This window comes from Doryrhamphus excisus, chromosome 14 (genome assembly GCF_030265055.1).
Source record: "Doryrhamphus excisus isolate RoL2022-K1 chromosome 14, RoL_Dexc_1.0, whole genome shotgun sequence".
Lineage (NCBI taxonomy): Eukaryota > Metazoa > Chordata > Actinopteri > Syngnathiformes > Syngnathidae > Doryrhamphus > Doryrhamphus excisus.
Window position 1 is genome coordinate 8,574,246 of NC_080479.1, and position 20,194 is coordinate 8,594,439.

Genomic DNA, 20,194 nt, shown 5'->3' on the forward strand with positions numbered 1-20,194 from the left:
AAGTGAAAATGTTATGGGAATAAATCCAATCCACTTTATTTATATAGCACATTTTATTAACAGAGTTTCCAAAGTGCTGCACAGACTTGTAAAATAAAAAGTAATAATCCAAAACTAAAAGATCATTTAAGAAATAAAATAGTAAAAAATAAAATAGATATTAAAGATATTAAAATATTAAAAACAAGAAGCAAAGCAATAAAAGTATAAAAAGTACAACCAATAAAAAATAAAAAGAAAGAACTAAAAGACACAGGACCATACGACTCACTCCGAGTTAAAAGCCAGAGAATAAAAGTGGGTTTTAAGACGAGACTTAAAGCTCGTCTTAAATAAAGTCATCGTATCACAAAAAAAAATTGTAAAGATGATTTAAAGTGAGGAGACCAGGGTTCGATTCCACCCTCGGCCATCTCTGTGTGGCGTTTGCATGTTCTCCCCGTGCATGCGTGGGTTTTCTCCGGGTACTCCGGTTTCCTCCCACATTCCAAAAACATGCTAGGTTAATTGGCCACTCCAAATTGTCCATAGGTATGAATGTGAGTGTGAATGGTTGTTTGTCTATATGTGCCCTGTGATTGGCTGGCCACCAGTCCAGGGTGTACCCCGCCTCTCGCCCGAAGACAGCTGGGATAGGCTCCAGCACCCCTGCGACCCTCGTGAGGAAAAGCGGTAGAAAATGAATGAATGAATAATCTGCTCTTCACCTGATACTGTATATCATCACAAAGCTAACCGGTTAGCATTTCATCCTGAGTAGCGTTAGCACCTGGCAGTGTGACTTAGTAGAGAAACGCTACTGGGACGTGCTCAAACACGTTCCAACATCTTTTGGAAAGCTTTCCCAGACGAGCGGAAGCTGTTGTCGCTGCACAAACTGCACATTTTCTTCACTTTTCATCTCCAAAGAGCATGCTCGGTCACAAACAAACACGTTTCCCCCCCCGCTGTTTGTTTGCGGATTACACGTAAAGCGGGCGCGGCGGCGGTGCCAGCGGCTGGCAGCCTCGTTGACGACGAAGCAAACAAGCTCGCAGAGACGCAGATACCAACACTTCAATGAGCCGGCTTTCATCCTCGCATGATGTCTGATCAATATTCAATTTCTTGGCCTGCAAATGTTCAAATTGGCCTCTTCGCCGCAGTCGACTAATTGGCGTTGCCGCCTTGGTCCGCCCCGTCGCCACATGGCGGCATTTAGCCAAAGGTAATTGGTAAACACCTATTGATGAACCCGTGCCGCTCGCCGCAGACAGGAAAGGAAATCAATGACACGAAGCGGCGCTGGCGTTTCCTGTCTCACCCAACAGACGTCCTCTTAGGTAGCTCGAAGTAGGGAAAAAAAAAAAAGCGGCCGTATAATTGAAAGGCTTTCACGCTGCTTTTTTTTATGCTGACATTTTGCCAGCATTAGGTGGGATGATTGAGCGTGTCAATGGAGGGACAATATGGCTGCCAAATAGGAATAGCACCTTTTTAAAGTTCAATAAGAGAGCCTATTACAGACTGATAAGTGCTTATCAAAATAAATCACTCAGAAGACTATTGCGTCATACGGGCGACCTCTGGAGTCTGGACATGCATGCATTATACCCTTACAACTTAAAATAGATGAAAATATGAAACCTCATATTACAAATATACAACATTAGGTGGCCAGAAATATTTCAATATTCAACAAAGCAAAATTTGTTCTCAATCAGAAATCACTCCACACTCTTTTATTGCTGTCTGCTTCTACCATATCTTACTTATTGTGTGGAAATATGGGCTAATAACTATAAAAGCAATCTTCACTCGCTAAATGTACAGCAAAAAAGGTCAGTAAGGATAATTCATAATGCCGCCTACAGAGAACATACTAACTCCTTATTTCTAAAATCACAAATACTTCAACTTGCTGATATAGTTCATCTTCAAACAGCTAAAATAATGCATAAGGCTAAAAATAACCAATTAGCTAAAAATGTCATCCAATACTTCTCTCCAAGAGAGGAGAAATATGATCTCAGAGAAGAAGTACATTTGAAACACTTCTATGCTAGGACTACGTTATGCTAGCCATAGCATTTCAGTATGTGGAATCAAACTATGGAATGGATTGAGTAAGGACCTCAAACAATGCACAACGATGAGCCAATTCAAGAAACAATACAAGCAGTTGATGTTTGCTAAATACAAGGATGAAGAGTCTTGAACCAGTCATGATGTGCTATATATATCACTATATTGACACTTACTATGGTACACATTATGTCATTGGATGCTCATATCACCTCCTACTTCGGTACGAGTTGAAAACCCCAAAAAAACCTTCAAAAAGAAAGCAGGAAGTGAACAAATGTAACAGTTACTGATTGTAAAAGTACCAGATGGAGGGGTAGGATTTAATAAGCTTTGCTTCTTCCTACTCCTTTTGGACATGTGGAACTGGGAACTGATTATGGGATGCACTCAATTGTAATCTGATGCAAGTTCAAATGAAATAAAACCATTACCATTACAGCAGTACATCTTTCTATTTCATGTATGGACGGCAGCAGTGGCTCCCCACAGGACCGTAATCTATCTGTGGTGGTGGTGGAAAAGGGACACACTTGGTTTAGAACTAAAAATAAACTTTCTGTTGTTGTTTTTTAAACAAGACTGAGCTGCCTGTGAGTGATGTTAGCTGTTAGCTGGGGGGGGGGGGGGGGGGGGGGGGGGGCGATATGTGTAATATTTAATAAAAAATGTATAATGGTCTAATGCAGGGGTTCCCAAACTTTACCAACTCAGGGCCCACTTGAAAATCTAAAAATGATTATTGTTGTTATTGTTATTATTATGATAAAGATTCAGGATTGAAATGAAAGGAGTAAAGGAAGCCCAAACTTTTAATCAGTGGTATAAACACAAGACAGAATTAATGCTCATACTTTTCATAACTGCATTCAAGACTGGCATGATGACCATAGAGCTACGTTCCAATCATAAACTGTATAAGCTTCCTAAAATATTGTGACAGGTCAATAACACTCAATAGGGTATTATTTAGGCCTATAAATATATATTTTTGAAATCGTGCAATAAATATTTTACAAAATAATTTTAAAAATAATATTTGCTAAAATGTATCATATTTTAATGACCTCGCATGACCCACCTGCAGTACCACCACGGCCCACCCACACTTTGGGAATCAGTGGTCTAACGGTTGATGTTGCGTGGTCAACAATATATGTTTGGGATATTTGGCGTTGCATTGTGTGTTGCACCAAGAGCTTTCTGAATGGGACTCATCTTGACTTGGGTTTATTCAAATATCGATTTCAACGTAAACGGCCTGAGGTCATTTCGTCAACACGTGCTGGTTCACGTCATGAAGTCCTCATCAGTGCTGAAAAGAATAATAATTGACAGTTACGTTCAGTTCAGTTACCTGAGTGCAGCTTAAGGCTTCTGCATCCAGGCTCCAAAGTCCTAGCATCACATGCAAAAATATCTTAGCATACATCATTTCCTGTGCATGGAAGACCTGTTCAGACCGCCTTCGCACCATACACGGAATTACGTAATTGTCCAATTTGCATCAGGGGCTAAAATGTGACAAAAAAACATAAAAAGCTGCAATTTTTTACATGATTAATGTATGAGTTGAGTGTCATGGTGAGGAAACAGCGCCCCTAGTGGTTTGTGGCATGAAGTGATCTCTGCTGAAACGCTTCTGTGATCAGGTGTCGTGGATTTGGGAGCCCACTGACGGCCAGAGGGACAACATCGCCGTGTACCACCCCATCTACGGGCAGAGTTTCCCCAACTTGTCCTTCAAAGACCGGGTCATCTTCCTGCAGCAGAACCTGGAGAACCCATCCATCAGGATCTCAGACCTGCGGATGTCCGACGCGGGTCGCTTCACCTGCGAGTACGCCACCTACCCGTCCGGGAACGAGCAGGGCACCACTACCCTCATCATGCTCGGTGAGTGGACGCTACCATCGGCTATAAGGGGGGGTTAGGTTGCTTCTGTGCGGCAGAATCCTCGCTCAGGATTAGCGCACACGGAGCGGAGCAATATTTGGGCATTACGGCGGATTCCAGGCGTGATTCAAACAGGTTTTGAAGAGCCGTTGCGCTCCGTCGGCCTTGACGGGCGCCTCCCGAGCCGTCTGCTTATCACCGCTCTCACCGCTGAAGAGCGCCCCATCGGGCCCAAAGCCCGAGACGAAGCAATTTGAAGCTGATTCCCTTAGAGGATTCTGGCGCTGGTTCGATGCCGAGCGGGGATGAGAGTCAGCGGCAGCGGCGCATTTATCAGCCTTTCTTTCACAGGCGCCTCCAAATGAACTCTGCTTAGCAAAATAATGGAGGACATATTGGACGAGACCGCAACTGGCGCATTGAAATGATGGAGGCGTAAGAAAAAAAAATCCCAAACATCTTTTTGAATTCATCCAAAGGGTCTTGATGTTCGAGTAATTGCCTCATAAGACTGCTTTCTTTGTCCGTCCCTCGGCATGACTCCCGTCACTGATGGTGCTTCCCAGCATGCCTTGCGGCACTTGTTTTGTCAGACGCGCTTAAATGGCATGCTCCGAGTTAACCTGGTTGTTATTTATTGACACATTGTACTTATTTATTGATTCATTTTTAATATTGCAATTTTTCATTTTTTTTCATTTTTTTATTTAACTTTTGCTGTTTTTTTAATTTTATGAGATTTTAATTTTGTGAGATTTTTGTACACAGTAGTTTTTATTTTTTTTTATTTAATTAATTAAATAATTTTATTTCTTAATTTTTGTCATTTTTTTTTACAATTTTTGTTTTATATAAGTATTTATTTTTGTAATTTATTTTCTTTTAAAAACGTTACGGGAATGTTCAAAGTGGCCTCCTGAGTCATTAACAGCCAGTGACTCATTATTAATGATTATTGATTATTTTAATGTTAATTAATATTTTTTCAATTATTTTTTTACATCCTTAAATTGTTTTAATTGTAACATTTTAGATGTTTTTATTCAATTTTTTATGATTGATGAAAAAATGTAATTCAATGTATTTATTTTATTGTAATATTTTAATATGATTTATTTATTGATTTATGTATATATTGACTTATATACAGCGACCAAGCAGGAAGGTCACGTATGGCGGCTTCCAAGTCATTAAGATGCAAACCCCGTAAAGGTGCACCTGTTTACGCACCATGGCGGTCGTTGGCACCACGGCTGGTAGCACAACATCTGCAGAAGATGCCTAAAGACGGCGTCTTATAAACCCGAGGATGTTTGAGACGGGGGGTGGGGGGTGGGGTGGGGGCATGAGAGGGGACTCCCGCTGTCTGTAATCGGAGACAGCTGGTGTTTTTCACCCTCCCACGTGTGCGCCCGTACACGGGGGCGCGGCGCTCGGAGCAGTGAAGCGCGGCGAGGGCGCCTCTCGCTGCTACGCCGGGGAGAATTCCCGCGGAAGTGCATCACGTCTGCGCCTGTGTGATAAAGAGCGGCAATGGCGGCCTGGCGGGATTCGCCGAGAGGCTGCACTTTGAACTCGACTGCAGCGACTTTACGTCTTTCCTCTCCACGCCTGTCGCTCTTTCCGCGTAATGTGTGCATGGATGGACGCTTTGTTGGTCTCAACCCGCCACACAAGTTGCGTTATTTTTATTTTTTTTTATACAGTTTTCTTTAACTCCATCCAAGTCGTCAGAAAATGTCTGACTATTCATGCTTCTTAATGTAGAGAACCACATATTCCGTCTCTTCTTCTGTGTGAGGGAGAGAGACGGTGAAGGGCAGACTCACATGCCCAGACACCCTAGACCAGGGGTCTCAAACTCTATTTACTTGGGGACCACTGGAGCTAGGGTCTGGGCGATACTGGGCCGCATCAGGTTTTCCAAAAAAAAACCAAACGCATTTATTAAAAACAGAAAAATAAATAAACTTTGCTTTGGTTTCGATTTTCTACAATAAAAGCTCTGATAAAACATTCCACTGTTTTCAAATATCTTAATTTTTATTTTTCTACACAAAATAAGATGAAAAATAAATAAACAAATCAAGAATAAAGAAAATCAATCAATCAGTTATAAATAAATAAATATAATGATAATAAAATGGCAAATAATAAAAACTTAAGAAACAACATATAGTTGGTGGGTAGACAAATATTTATTTTTCAGATTAAAATGAACAAAGCATTATTAGAGCCCTGTAGACATGACAAAACACGACTATAGTCACATTTATACTCTTTTTATTTACAACATATTGCGCAACTGCAGGGTCTTGAGACACATGCTAACTCGCAAACTAGAGAGCTAGCGACCTAAACGGTAGCCTTCAAGTTATTTCCTTTAAATTTAAAAAGCCAAAAACTTACCACTTCCACACGGATAGGGAGGATAACTATTAACAGTTATTTAACCTTTAACATGAACATTAATCAAACGTAATAATTTTTTCTGGGTACATGATACCATACAGCATCCATATCAAACTTGCGCGGGCCGCACTAACATTAAACTTTCATATCAAGGCGGGGGCCTCAAACTAGTGTCCTGCGGGCCACATTTGGCCCACGGGCCGCGTGTTTGAGACACCTACCCTAGACTGTTTGAATGAGGTGATAAGCATATGGAGGACATCTGTAGTTGCTATTGTTGTTGTTATTCTGACTGTTTCCGTCATGTTCCGCATGACAGTCTCCATTTCTGCCATTTTATTTTTGCGTCAGTGCTTTTATTTTGCATGTTTCCTGTTTGGTGTGAAATTGAGGTTCTATTTAGCTCAGCTGGGGTTTCAGGTCTCCACCGGTTCACTAGTTCCTCTTGGACTTGTTTTGTTGTCTCCGAGGTGTTTTCCTGCTTCCTGGCATTATTTTCCACCTCCCACGGTGACTTTTATGTCCGCCGTGGCTGTGTCTCCTATCTTTCGTGGTTATTTTGCTAATTAGAGTTTTTATGTGCCGTGGCGCTCCGTGTGAGCGTATCTTTTGTTAATTAAAGGCTTGAACCAACCTGGAGCAACACGACTCCGTAACAATTCCACACGTGTCGCACTTCATTGCAGCGAATCCGAATCATTTATCTATGCTTGCTTTCTATGCTTACATTTATACATATTTAGTTTTTAAATAAAGATAAATATATTAGGATTAGAATTTTTGTTGTTTCAGTGTTTTATTTGTATTATAAAATTTATTTTTTCATTTTGTGTTTATTTATATTAAATTAGATTTTTTTATTTTATTGCTTAAATGTTTCTGTTACATTTCATATTCATATTTTTATCATTAAAAATGATGAAATGAATATGAAGTTAGATTTGTTGAAATAATCAATACAAATCCAATAGTTTCAGATGTCGTCGGCCATGTTTTTTTGTTTACGTTTGACTGCGGCTTTGCATTCGTCCAATCGGATTGCTCTGATGTCCGACGCTGCTCCCAGACCAGTAGCTGAGGGTTTACTGTGATATGCTGTGATGTATTCCCCAGCATTATACTGTAGACTCATTGGCGTGTTGAGGTTTGCATATTTGCGGTAAACCTGTTAAAGAAGCAGAAAATGGAGCCGGCTTGTGTCTCCTAGGCAGCACAAGCAGACAGTTGGATGCAAATATATGGCATTATTTAAATTCATTGCGTGTGCGTGTTACAGAGGCTCACATTTTACCTTTATTGGATGACGAATCTCTCTCCGTAAGAGACAACTTGAGATCCGCCGTCAGCCAATTGTGTTCCGTCGTATTGAATAGCGAAGGGACGGCCATCATATCTCTTCTTATTTAAACGTGAATAGATAATCCCGGCAAACAATCCGATTAGCGCTTATTGGATGCTGCGGCACGGCCGGCCAATCTTATTATGGGGTATTGCAGCGTGATAAAAGAACGGCATTGGACAGGGAGCGATTGATTGGCCTCAATGTCCAATATCAATACACACTAGAGAGGGATTAATATCAAATATGTTCATCATAATACTGTTCAACCGCTTGTCTTGCAATAAAAGTTAATGCAGTGGAAGCCATTTAAGTCCGTGGGTCCGTGGTCCACCAACTCAAATGTTCCCACTTGAGTCCACGTCGTGGAAAAAAAGGGAAAATGTTTTACATTTTTATATATGCAAAATAATAATTTAATTATAATTTTTATGTTGCTTAAATGCTTATATTAAATCAAATGTTTAGATTTTATAATGATTATCATGGGCTGCACGTGTACAAGTGGTTAGCACACAGACCTCACAGCTAGAAGACCCGAGTTCAATTCCACCCTCGGCCATCTCTGTGTGGAGTTTGCATGTTCTCCCCGTGCATGCGTGGGTTTTCTCCGGGTACTCCGGTTTCCTCCCACATTCCAAAAACATGCTAGGTTAATTGGTGACTTCAAATTGTCCATAGGTATGAATGTGAGTGTGAATGGTTGTTTGTCTATATGTGCCCTGTGATTGGCTGGCCACCAGTCCAGGGTGTAGGGGTAGGCTCCAGCACCCCCGCGACCCTCGTGAGGATAAGCAGTAGAAAATGAATGAATGAATGTTGCTTAAATGCTTATATTAAATCTATTTTTTAGATTTTATAATGATTATCATTAGAAAAAAATATTTCTTAAATTTTTATAGTAATGTATAAATATTGTAATTATTTAGTAATTTTTGGTTGCTTCAATTTAAAATTTTTATGAATGCAAAAAATGTGAATGCAAAATATTTCTTAAATTTTTATAGTAAAGTATATATATTGTAATTATTTAGTAAGTTTTGGTTGCTTACATTTCAAATTTTTATGCAGGCAAAAAATGTGAATGCAAAATATTTCTTAAATTTTTATTGTAAAGTATAAATATTGCAAATATTTAGTAATTTTTGGTTGCTTAAATTTCAAATTTTTATGCAGGCAAAAAAAGTGAATGCAAAATATTTCTTAAATTTTTATAGTAAAGTATAAATATTGTAATTATTTAGTAATTTTTGGTTGCTTAAATTTCAAATTTTTATGCCGGCAAAACATGTGAATGCTAAATATTTCTTAAATTTTTATAGTAAAGTATAAATATTGTAATTATTTAGTAATTTTTGGTTGCTTAAATTTAAAATTTTTATGCAGGCAAAAAATGTGAATGCAAAATATTTCTTAAATTTTTATAGTAAAGTATAAATATTGCAAATATTTAGTAATTTTTGGTTGCTTAAATTTCAAATTTTTATGCAGTCAAAAAATGTGAATGCAAAATATTTCTTAAAGTTTTAGAGTAAAGTATAAATATTGTAATTATTTAGTAATTTTTGGTTGCTTAAATTTCAAATTTTTATGAAAATGTATAACGTTTTTTGCCAAATCACTTTTTTGTGAAAAATGATATGTATTATATCTATTTTTTTTAACTATATAGCATACCGCGGCATAGAAAATGAATGTTTATATTATATCACAGTGTAAACGGTTTTGACACCCCTGCACGAAGCAGGCAAAGGCCACTGCCCCCTTGTAGAAGTAAAATAGAGAAATGGCGAGAAGTGAAAAATCGCCCATTTGTCTTATTATCTGTGAAAAACTGCTGGTAAAAAGTATCCTTTCCTTTCCTTCACAATAAGAGCGCTGCTACGCCGGCGACCTTGCTGAGTCACATCTGACAAGACGGCAGGCGGTAAAACACTCAGCCTCAGAGCACCTTGGGTATTATTTCATATTAGCCGTCGTAACCCGGAGATAAATGTGGAAATAATGCCTTCTTGTTTATTCCAGCGACTTTGCGGAACCGCGTCTGCAACCACTCACCCGGCCGCTCCCGTCTAGAATCAACTAAATTAGCCTCAATCTCTCCAAACCAATGCCTTTTGTCAACATTTCTGGCAGCCAATTAGAGTTTGTCACACAGCGGCAGAATAATTGAAGCTTCAAAGTATTCGGCAGCTCCTCCAATATTCATGTTTTATTAACAAGACAAACAGACGTTTATCTCCGCAGTGTCAAAAGAGGCCCGGCGACAAACAAATAAGCCAAATTGTCAGCGGCGCGGGAACAACAACACTTCATCGGTGAATAAACGGCGACGCCGGCATCTGCCAAAAAGGCTCTGCCGCTAAATCCTCCCGCTCGCCGCCGCGGTGACTCACGCTGGTGTGCCCAAAACACAACGTGGACAAATTTGCAGGAGCTGCACTCGTTTGATAAAGGTTAAATATGTCGCCGCCGCCAAATGACTTGTTCCGCCGCGACCTACGAGCTGTTGTCGTCTGTAATTGCAAGGGTGCGTGCCATGCAATGTTTGCATTCCGATATGAAGCAACGGCTTGCAAAAGAAGGACGTCAGCGCATTGAGAAGGATGCGCTCAAAAGTATTGGGACAACGCTCCAGGAAGCGTGGACACCCACCCTCTTACTCCGACTTGGTCCAACCCGCCATTGCTGAACTGAGCAGGTGTTGAGGAGTGAAAGTAGCGCTAAAGTGTAGCGTTAGCCGACACGAGCTGACTAGCTGACTTTGTGCGCTCACGTTGCACCATGTGGGTCAAGTGTAAGCGACCATGTGGGTCAGCGCCGGGCTGCTCTAATTAGAAATCTGGAAGCGTGTGAAGGCGACAGATGTGTTGTGTGCATGCGGCGCCCTCACGCACTCCGGGTGCGGGCCCGAGCGCTTGGCATGTTTTGGATTCAAGCTGGCACCTTTCCGGGCTCAGACAAGGACGCCAGGACCAAGGTCTCTGCTCGGGGTTCGGGCGACGTGCGACGCATCCAGGAAGTCTCCGGAAGGCTGGACTGACCCATTTAAGGGAGGCCATCGTGGTGGTGGTGGTGGTGGTACTAGTAGACAGGAGGTATCCATCCGGAAAGATGTGGTATAGGTTGGCCACAATAAAAGGCCGCTCCTAAGTGGGCAGTTTGAGTGGATGTGGGGGGTTGGAAAACCGGTCCAGAGATCCCAAACATGCTCAGTGGGTAACATGTCCACTGACACATTACTGCTAGCACATCACGACTATCAGGAGAACCAGAGCACAGAGGGGGAGGAGCCACCTGCCACGGCCCAGCAAGGTGCACTGTATTTGGGCACGTGCTCCGAGTCGGCAAACCTTTTGCGCTTTTCAAAGTTTTTTGGTGTCACAACCCTCCATAAACGGCACGGCAGTCGAGTGGTTAGCGCGAAGACCTCACAGATAGGAGACCAGGGTTCGATTCCACTCTAGGCCATCTCTGTGTGGAGTTTGCATGTTCTCCCCGTGCATGCGTGGGTTTTCTCCGGGTACTCCGGTTTCCGCCCACATTCCAAAAACATGCTAGGTTAATTGCCGACCCCAAATTGTCCACAGGAATGAATGTGAGTGGGAAAGTGCGGCCCGGGGGCCATTCGAAACTTTCTCCTCTTTCTTTTAACCCTTTATTTTGTTTTTTTTTTATGGGCGACTCCAAATTGTCCATAGGTATGAATGTGAGTGTGAATGGTTGTTTGTCTATATGTGTCCTGTGATTGGCTGGCCACCAGTCCAGGGTGTACCCCGCCTCTTGTCCGAAGACAGCTGGGATAGCCTCAAGCACCCTTCGCAACACTTGTGAGGATAAGCGGTAGAAAATTAATGAATTTATTTTTTTAATAAAAAAATAACATTTTCAACCAAAAATTGCCAACATTTGTGGAAAAAATGTGAAAAAAATGTAAACCTTGCAAAGTTGGGTGGTCCCGCCCTGGTGAAACAATTCAACTACTGTTTTCTCTTTTCACATTCTTCACATTCGCACCCCCCGTGACCCTCGTGAGGAAAAAGCGGTAGAAAATGAATGAATGAATGAATGGTAGGCCTCATAGGATGAGCCCTCAGAAGGATGCACACTAAGAAGCCTCGACAGGCCAGAAAGCTTTCAGGCACCCAAAGAAAAGATAGACAGGTGGCTAAACAAAATAAGATGACATTTCCATGATGATTGACAGCTCTTGTAAGAGATGGACATTAAGTCATTGTTTGGTGTCCAAAATGTCACTCAGATAAAGACGTCTTTCAACTCCTTCGAAACAATAACGTGAGGTGAAACTCCACGCCCGTGTCCTCATTATCAACGCCAACGAGATCCTCTTCCTGCCATCTCACTTCCTGTATTTTGTTCTCCCCCCCCAGCCAAGCCAAGGAACTCTGCCAAGGTGGTGACGGTGCAGGCGGGCACCAAGGCGGCGGTGGTGGCGCAGTGCGAGGCGGCCGACGCCAAACCGGCGGCGGCCATCAAGTGGCTGGCGTCGGTCGGGGGCAACCACTCCACCAGCACCACCAACGGACCCGACGGCACGGTGACGGTACGCAGCGAGTACCGGCTGGTGCCCACGCCCGCCGACAACGGCAGGGAGGTGACGTGCATGGTGGACCAGCGCACGCAGGACAAGACCTGGATGCACCCACTCAGGCTCTCTGTGGAGTGTAAGGCGCACGCACGCACGCACCTTTCATTTGTGCTCATCGGAACAAGACATGCGCACATTTAATCCTTTCCGTTCCATTCTCATTTACAAGGGATTAAAACGCCGCACGGGTTCAGTGGAGCCGGCGGCGGTGGCGCCGCCTTAACCGTGCGAATCTTCGCCGCCGTTCTCAGCGGCGACAGAACACATTGTCTTTGTGTCTGTTAACAATAGCAGACATATCTGGCGCACGAGTAGGAGAATGCATGAGCTCACACGTTCGCACGGCGAGGCTTTAATGAGGAAATGGGATGGAGATGGCCGCGTTCAATTCACAGGTCACGTTAGCTAATTCGCTATCTATCCATCTATCTGTCTATAAGCGTTCCGCAATCTCCGTTAACTGGACTTAGCCTTTTCATTATAAGTTTCAAATGTATAGCTACACTAATCAGTCATCATTTAAGATGATTCATACAACAGATGGAATCGGAGCTACAGCCCACAACTCAATGGCCGCCGAACATAGTGCGGAGAAACATTATCATTGACGCATAAAAACATACATATAAAAAATGTGGGCTTTTTTTTCTATGATTTCTATACTATACGTTTCACCTGTATTACAACATGTCAAAAAATGCATTGCTAGTATGCTAACATTAGCATGTTAACATTTAAGCCACTTTCATACTGTACGTATGAACTTGCATAAAGAGTAAGTGTGCAAGCTTGTTAGCATTGCTAGCATGCTAAAAATAACATGTTAGCTTTTATGCCGTTTTCAAAGGTATACACCTACATAGACAGTGTTTCCGTGTTCATTGTTAGTATGCTAACAGTTAGCGTGTTAGCATGCTAAAAATAACATGTTAGCTTTTTTGCTATTTTCAAAGGTATAAACTTACATTGACAGTGTTTCTGTGATCATTGTTAGTATGCTAACAGTTAGCATGTTAGCATTGCTAGCATGCTAAAATAACATGTTAGCTTTTTCGCTGTTTTCAAAAGTATACACCTACATAGACAGTGTTTCAGTGTTCATTGTTAGTATGCTAACAGTTAGCATTTTAGCATTGCTAGAATGCTAAAAATAACATGTTAGCTTTTTTGCTGTTTTCAAAGGTATACACTTACATAGACAGTGTTTCCGTGTTCATTGTTAGTATGTTAACAGTTAGCATGTTAGCATTGCTAGCATGCTAAAAATAACATGTTAGTTTTTTGCTGTTTTCAAAAGTATACACCTACATAGACAGTGTTTCCGTGTTCATTGTTAGTATGTTAACAGTTAGCATGTTAGCGTTTCTAGCATGCTAAAAATAACATTTTGGCTTTTTGCTGTTTTCAAAAGTATACACTTACATAGACAGTGTTTCCGTGTTCAATGTTAGTATGTTAACAGTTAGCATGTTAGCATTGCTAGCATGCTAAAAATAACATGTTAGCTTTTTGCTGTTTTCAAAAGTATACACCTACATAGACAGTGTTTCCGTGTTCATTGTTAGTATGTTAACAGTTAGCATGTTAGCATTTCTAGCATGCTAAAAATAACATGTTAGCTTTTTGCTGTTTTCAAAAGTATACACTTACATAGACAGTGTTTCCGTGTTCATTGTTAGTATGCTAACAGCATTTTAGCATTGCTAGCATGCTAAAAATAACATGTTAGCTTTTTTGTTGTTTTCAAAGGTGTACACCTACATAGACAGTGTTTCCGTGATCATTGTTAGTATGCTAACAGTTAGCATGTTAGCATTACTAACATGCTAAAAATAACATGTTAGCTCTTTTGCTATTTTCAAAGGTATAAACTAACGTTGACGGTGTTTCCTTGTTCATTGTTATCATGCTAAAAAATATTTGTTTACATTTTATACATGAAATGTTCATACATTTACATATTAATGCCAAAAGAAATCCAACCTTTTGCCTGGTAGTGTGGCTTTCTGGACAAAGTCTCATTACTCATTACTAAGTTATGTATTTTATTTTTACAATATGCCAAGGGCCAATAAAAAACGAGCTGTAGCCGAGTAACGACCCCCACTTTGGACCCCCCTGAAATAAACCACTACCATTAAATGAAAGCTCCTTGTTAACGCTATGACTAAATGTCCTCCAAATCCTCCCTCCAGACCCCCCCTCGGTCTCCATCGATGGGTATGACCACAACTGGTTCGTTGGCCGCCTGGGCGCCACGCTAGTCTGCACGGCCAACGCCAACCCGGCGCCTACCACCATCACCTGGACGGCGTAAGTCGGCATCCATCTGTGCATCCTCTTCCAAATGTCATGCCGCTCTGCTTGTGACGCACAGATGGTGTGCTGTACGTGAGATTTTCCTCACTCTTGTTTTTTTTCCCTCCCTGCCTCCCTCCCACGCCGCGTCCATCCCCCCCCCCACAGGGCGTCCGGCCCCCTGCCGGACACGGTGGAGGTGGATGGCAACAAGCTGACGGTGAGGAAGGTGGACGACGCCGTCAACACCACCTTCATCTGCGAGGTCAAGAACAAGCACGGCGCCGCCAAGCACCAGATCACCACCCACGTCATCGGTGAGTCGGCCGAGGACGGGCGCGTGCACGTGACGCATGTCTCTACGTGCAACACGACACCTTCTCCGTCATATACACGAGCACACACACATGCTGGGATCAAGGCTGATCTGAGAACTGCGGGGGTGCTCGCCTCTCTCCATCTCTTTCTGACGTATTTTCTCGCTAGTCGCCCCGGTGGGGGCGTGGGGCCGACCTGGTCCTCTCAGCAGGGCCACAGAGCACGACCAGGCCCTCCCTAACGGGGGGTCATGGTGTTTTGGGTTTGGAATCTGCTGGACTCAGATGAAAGTTGAACAGAACTTTGCGGCCCTGCTGCGTTGGAGTGGCGAGCGTTTTCGGGGGCACTTGACGTTGGTGTGAGTCACTTTGTCGTACCTTTCCCCTCGTAGCGTTCCTCTTTCGGGCACGTCGTCATTCTGCACGCGTCCTTCATCTTTCCAGCGGGTTTTTGCGAGGCCTCCTGCTTTCACCCTCGTACGTGCTCGCCATCTTCTTCTTTTTTTATCCTCCCCTCTGATGCTTTCACACATTGATCCAACACACGCTCAACACGGCAGAACGCTGAAAGGTTCTGGCCACCCGACGGCCGCCGGGGCCTGGCGAGGTGTCTCGCCATCTTCTCACAGCTCTGCTCGCTTGACTGGTCGCAACACCCCCGCCTGGCCTCCTCCCTCCGCTTGCTTTGCGAGGGATTACGGCGGCGGCGAGCGAAGGCCGCATTTAGAACATCGGTGGGAAATCACGAAGATAAAGATTTGAATCATCTCTCCTCCGGCGAGAACAAAGCTTCTCTGTGGCCGGGCGGTGAGTGGGAGGTTGTGAGCACGAGCACGCACACACAGTTACCATTGATGTCGTTCTTATCTAGCTTATCTTTTTTTTTGTATGCCGCTTTTAACAACACAAAAACAATCGCAATGGAGGGGGAGTTACGCTAAGCAATGAAATCTACCGGAAGAATGTGAGAAGGGAAATACAGTAGTTGAATTGTTCAAACATTCAATCGCTGTGTTCAGCCTGGCAGTTTCACCAGGGCGGGACCACCCAACTTTGCAAGGTTTACATTTTTGTCACATTTTTTCAACAAATGTTGGCAATTTTTGGTCGAAAATGTTATTTTTTTTTATTAAAAAAATTCATTCATTTTCTACTGCTTATCCTCACGAGGGTTGCGGAGGGTGCTGGAGCCTATCCCAGCTGTCTTCGAACGAGAGGTGGGGTACACCCTGGACTGGTGGCCAGCCAATCACAGGGCACATATAGACAAACAACCATTCACACTCACATTCATACCTATGGACAATTTGAAGTCGCCAATTAGCCTAGCATGTTTTTGGAATGTGGGAGGAAACCGGAGTACCCGGAGAAAACCCACGCATGCACGGGGAGAACATGCAAACTCCACACAGAGTGTGGAATTGAACCCTGGTCTCCTAGCTGTGAGGTCTGCGCGCTAACCACTCAACTGCCGTACCGTTTGTGGAGGGTTGTGACACCAAAAAACTTTGAAAAGTGCAAAAGGTTTGCCGACTTGAAGCACGTGCCCGAATACAGTGCACCTTGCTGGGCCGTAGCAGGTGGCTCCTCCCCCTCTATGCTCTGGTTCTCCTGATAGTCGTGATGTGCTAGCAGTAATGTCTCAGTGGACATGTTACCCACTGAGCATGTTTGGGATCTCTGAACCGGTTTTCCAACCCCCCACATCCACTCAAACTGCCCACTTTAGAGCGGCCTTTTATTGTGGCCAACCTATACCACAGTGCCCAATAAGTCATTTTTCCGGATGGATACCTACAACCATTCACACTCACATTCAGAGGACAAAGTTTCGAATGGCCCCCGGGCCACACTTTGGAGACCCCCGCCTCGTACTGTGTGCTCCATGCTGTGATGTCATTGCCGTGGTTCCTCTTCCACAGCGTCTCCATGCCTTCTCAGGCAGGTATCTGCCGTGTTACTTTGGTGAGATGGGAGTCCCTCAGTGTGATGAGAGGGGTGTGTGTGTGTGTGTGTGTGTGTGCTCCACAGCCTCAGTCATGTTTGGGATAATTCAACAACACTCATTTGCCTGCTGAGAGCTGCTGGCGGTATTCTGCTAAACGTCGGATGAAAGCACAGACACTCCCTCGCAGATTTAATGATGATGATGAGGAGGAGGAGGAGGAGGCAGCACCTTGACTTTGTTGTTGTTTTGTTTTTTTTACTTACTGCTTGAGCTATGTGCTGACTTACCTGCGCTCGGTTGCCATGGCGACCCTCGCAGGGTCAGCAAGGATGAACCACCGTACACAAGGAGAGACAAAGTTTTCCAAAACTCTTCAAGACTAGGGTCCCTCCACAACGCCCCTGACCCCCCTCCACCTCAACCCACATCCCTCCATAACACCCCCCCTCCCCCTTCATGGGGGGGGGGGGGTGGGAGTCCAACTGGCAGATACGCTCTCGTCCTGTCCGAGTGTGGAGGCTTTCCCTGTATGGCCTCAGGCAAGCGAGATGTTTGTGCTCTTCTTCAAACTCTCACACACACATCGCACACACACACACACACACACACACACACACAAATAATAATCAGATGATGTCGCCACGGGGGGAAACAGTGCTGCTAACTCCCCCCTCCCTCCCTGTTGCACAATGTTAAATAAAAATGAATTCAGGGGTTGAATTGACGAAGTAGCTGGAACTAGCAGCAAACTTCATCTGCACGCGTCGCACACATTTGGCACGACACAAGCACACACACACAAAAGGAAAGGGACTTTTATTGGGAAATCAATTTCCGGAAAAAGATCTGGCCTTAGACCAGGGTTCAATCCCACCCTCGGCCATCTCTGTGTGGAGTTTGCATGTTCTCCCCGTGCATGTGTGGGTTTTCTGCGGGTACTCCGGTTTCCTCCCACATTCCAAAAACATGCTAGGTTAATTGGCCACTCCAAATTGTCCATAGGTATGAATGTGAGTGTGAATGGTTGTTTGTCTATATGTGCCCTGTGATTGGCTGGCCACCAGTCCAGGGTGTACCCCGCCTCTCGCCCAAAGACAGCTGGGATAGGCTCCACCACCCCCGCGAGCGACCCTTGTGAGGAAAAGCGGTAGAAAATGAATGAATGAATGAGATCTGGCCATTTTGTTGGATGGAAAAATGTGGGTTCCTGGGAAATAACAGGAAAAGAAAATTATTTATCATTATTTTCCTGAAAATTGCAAAATGTTGCTAAATTTCCCCTCTCCCTGAGAAATAGGGAAATTCTGATAATTTTTTTTCCAGAAAATAAGATTTAAATAGGAAAATAAAATTTTGCCCATTTAGTGGAAAAATTCCCTTTGTTTTTGCCAATTTGTTTCCCAATGACTCGTTCCTGAAAAATAGAAAAAAGGTAGGAGTCTATAAGCTCAACTTTTTCCTACTCCTTTTCAGACATGTGGAATAGCGCAAGCGTAACCGTGTGCTCGACTTCAATGTAACGTTGATGCAAATAAAGCAGATCATTAGCATTGCCATTAGTTCTTGCAGCTTCATTGCAATTAGCATGGAGTCAATTGAGGAGGCGGAATGTTCCAATATAGTATGTGGGATAAAAAACACAAAATGACGCATAACCGGGATTAGGCTTCTAATTTAGCTTCAAATGTGAAACATTTTTATACAGCGTGTAATAGCCCTCCAGTGTGTGTGTGTGTGTGTGTGTGTGTGGCACAAATTAACTTTAATGAACTCTAAATGAGCAAAAATGGGCTTGAAGAGGCCACACAGAAACACACAGTGTCCTGTCTCATTACTCCATTACTTTCCAGGAACTCGGCCAAAAGTCGTTTTTTTCCCTTTCTGGTTCCACCGCGAGCTGACGTCCTGGAAAAGTCAGATTGGAGGGGCCAAAGTGGTTGCTTAGTGAGTTCCCATGATGAGTGTAGAGGCTGTAAATCATGTGGAATATTGTAATGAAAACATGAATTGATAATGCACATTAATTTCTATTTCCCATCATCGTCCTGAAGTATCAAAGAGAATTGGGAAGGATCAAGTGTGCTGGATTGTATAAATATTTGAAGACCATTTCATATTCTCTATTTCAATATTTCACGTTTGCTGGAGTCACGATGGGCCGTGTGACCACCGCCGCTTTTCCATGTGTGAGCCCTATCGGTGCTTTTTGAGGGTGGATGCACAGAGAGATGAGATGTTGTCATGACGACTGCGGACATGGTGTTAGAAATTAGCACGGCCGACCGGGTCACAAACCTGAGCCCACAAAGACGCCCACTGCTGACAAATGTTGGTGTTCATACCCCTTCCTTCTGGATCCAAACCTCCTAAAACTCAGCACCTCATGGGCTCATTGTGTCTGTTTATGTGTCTGCTAATCCACTGTTAACATTAGTGATGGGAACCAGCACCAGTCAGCCAGTGGAACTGGAGTCTTCTTCAACTAGAGAGGCAGCGAACCTGGAGTCTTTGTTGAGTACTCGTGAGTCAGTGAAACTTTATTCTTCATCAAGTACCCATGAGTCAGTGAATCTCTGGTCTTTGTCAACCTGTGAGTCAATGAGGCCTGAGTCCTCATCAAGCACCAGTCAGTCCTTAATACCTGAGTCTCCATCAACCTGTCAGTCAACTAAACTCAAGTCTTTGTCAAGCACCCGCGAATCAGTGAAACTCGACTCTTCATCGAGTACCCATGAGTCAGTGAAACTCTAGTCTTTGTCAATCCTTCAGTCAGCGACACTTGACTCTTTGTCAAGCACCAGTGAGTCAGTGGAACTGCAGTCTTCTTCAACTCAAGAGTCCGCAAAACTGGAGTCTTTGTTGAGTACTTGTGAGTCAGTGAAACTCGACTCTTCATCAAGTACCCATGAGTCAGTGAAACTCGGGTCTTTGTCAACCCGTGAGTCAATGACACCTGAGTCTTCATCGAGCATCAGTGAGCCAGTAACAGTCAGTCAGTCAGTAATACCCGAGTCTCCATCAACCTGCCAGTCAACAAAACTCAAGTCTTTGTCAAGCACCCGCGAATCAGTGAAACCCGAGTCTTCATCAAGTACCCATAAGTCAGCGAAACTCTTTGTCTTTGTCAATCCTTGAGCCAGCGACACTTGAGTCTTTGTCAAGCACCAGTGAGTCAGTGGAACTGGAGTCTTTGTCGAGTACTCGTGAGTCAGTGAAACTCAACTCTTCATCGAGTACCCATGAGTCAGTGAAACTCTGTTTTTTGTCAACCCGTGAGTCAATGACACCCGAGTCCTCATCGAGCACCAGTC

General features: G+C 43.5%; 1 protein-coding gene across 2 annotated transcripts in view; it reads left to right on the plus strand.

Moving 5' to 3' along the window:
* Positions 1–20,194, plus strand: part of pvrl2l (PVR cell adhesion molecule related 2 like) — a 136,203-nt gene that overhangs the window by 50,651 nt on the left and 65,358 nt on the right. For both annotated transcript variants that reach the window (XM_058047572.1, XM_058047573.1), the window contains exons 3-6: positions 3,717–3,960; positions 12,103–12,396; positions 14,516–14,633; positions 14,787–14,935. In XM_058047572.1, the coding sequence (XP_057903555.1) occupies positions 3,717–3,960; positions 12,103–12,396; positions 14,516–14,633; positions 14,787–14,935 (805 nt within the window). The remainder of the gene's footprint in view (positions 1–3,716; positions 3,961–12,102; positions 12,397–14,515; positions 14,634–14,786; positions 14,936–20,194) is intronic.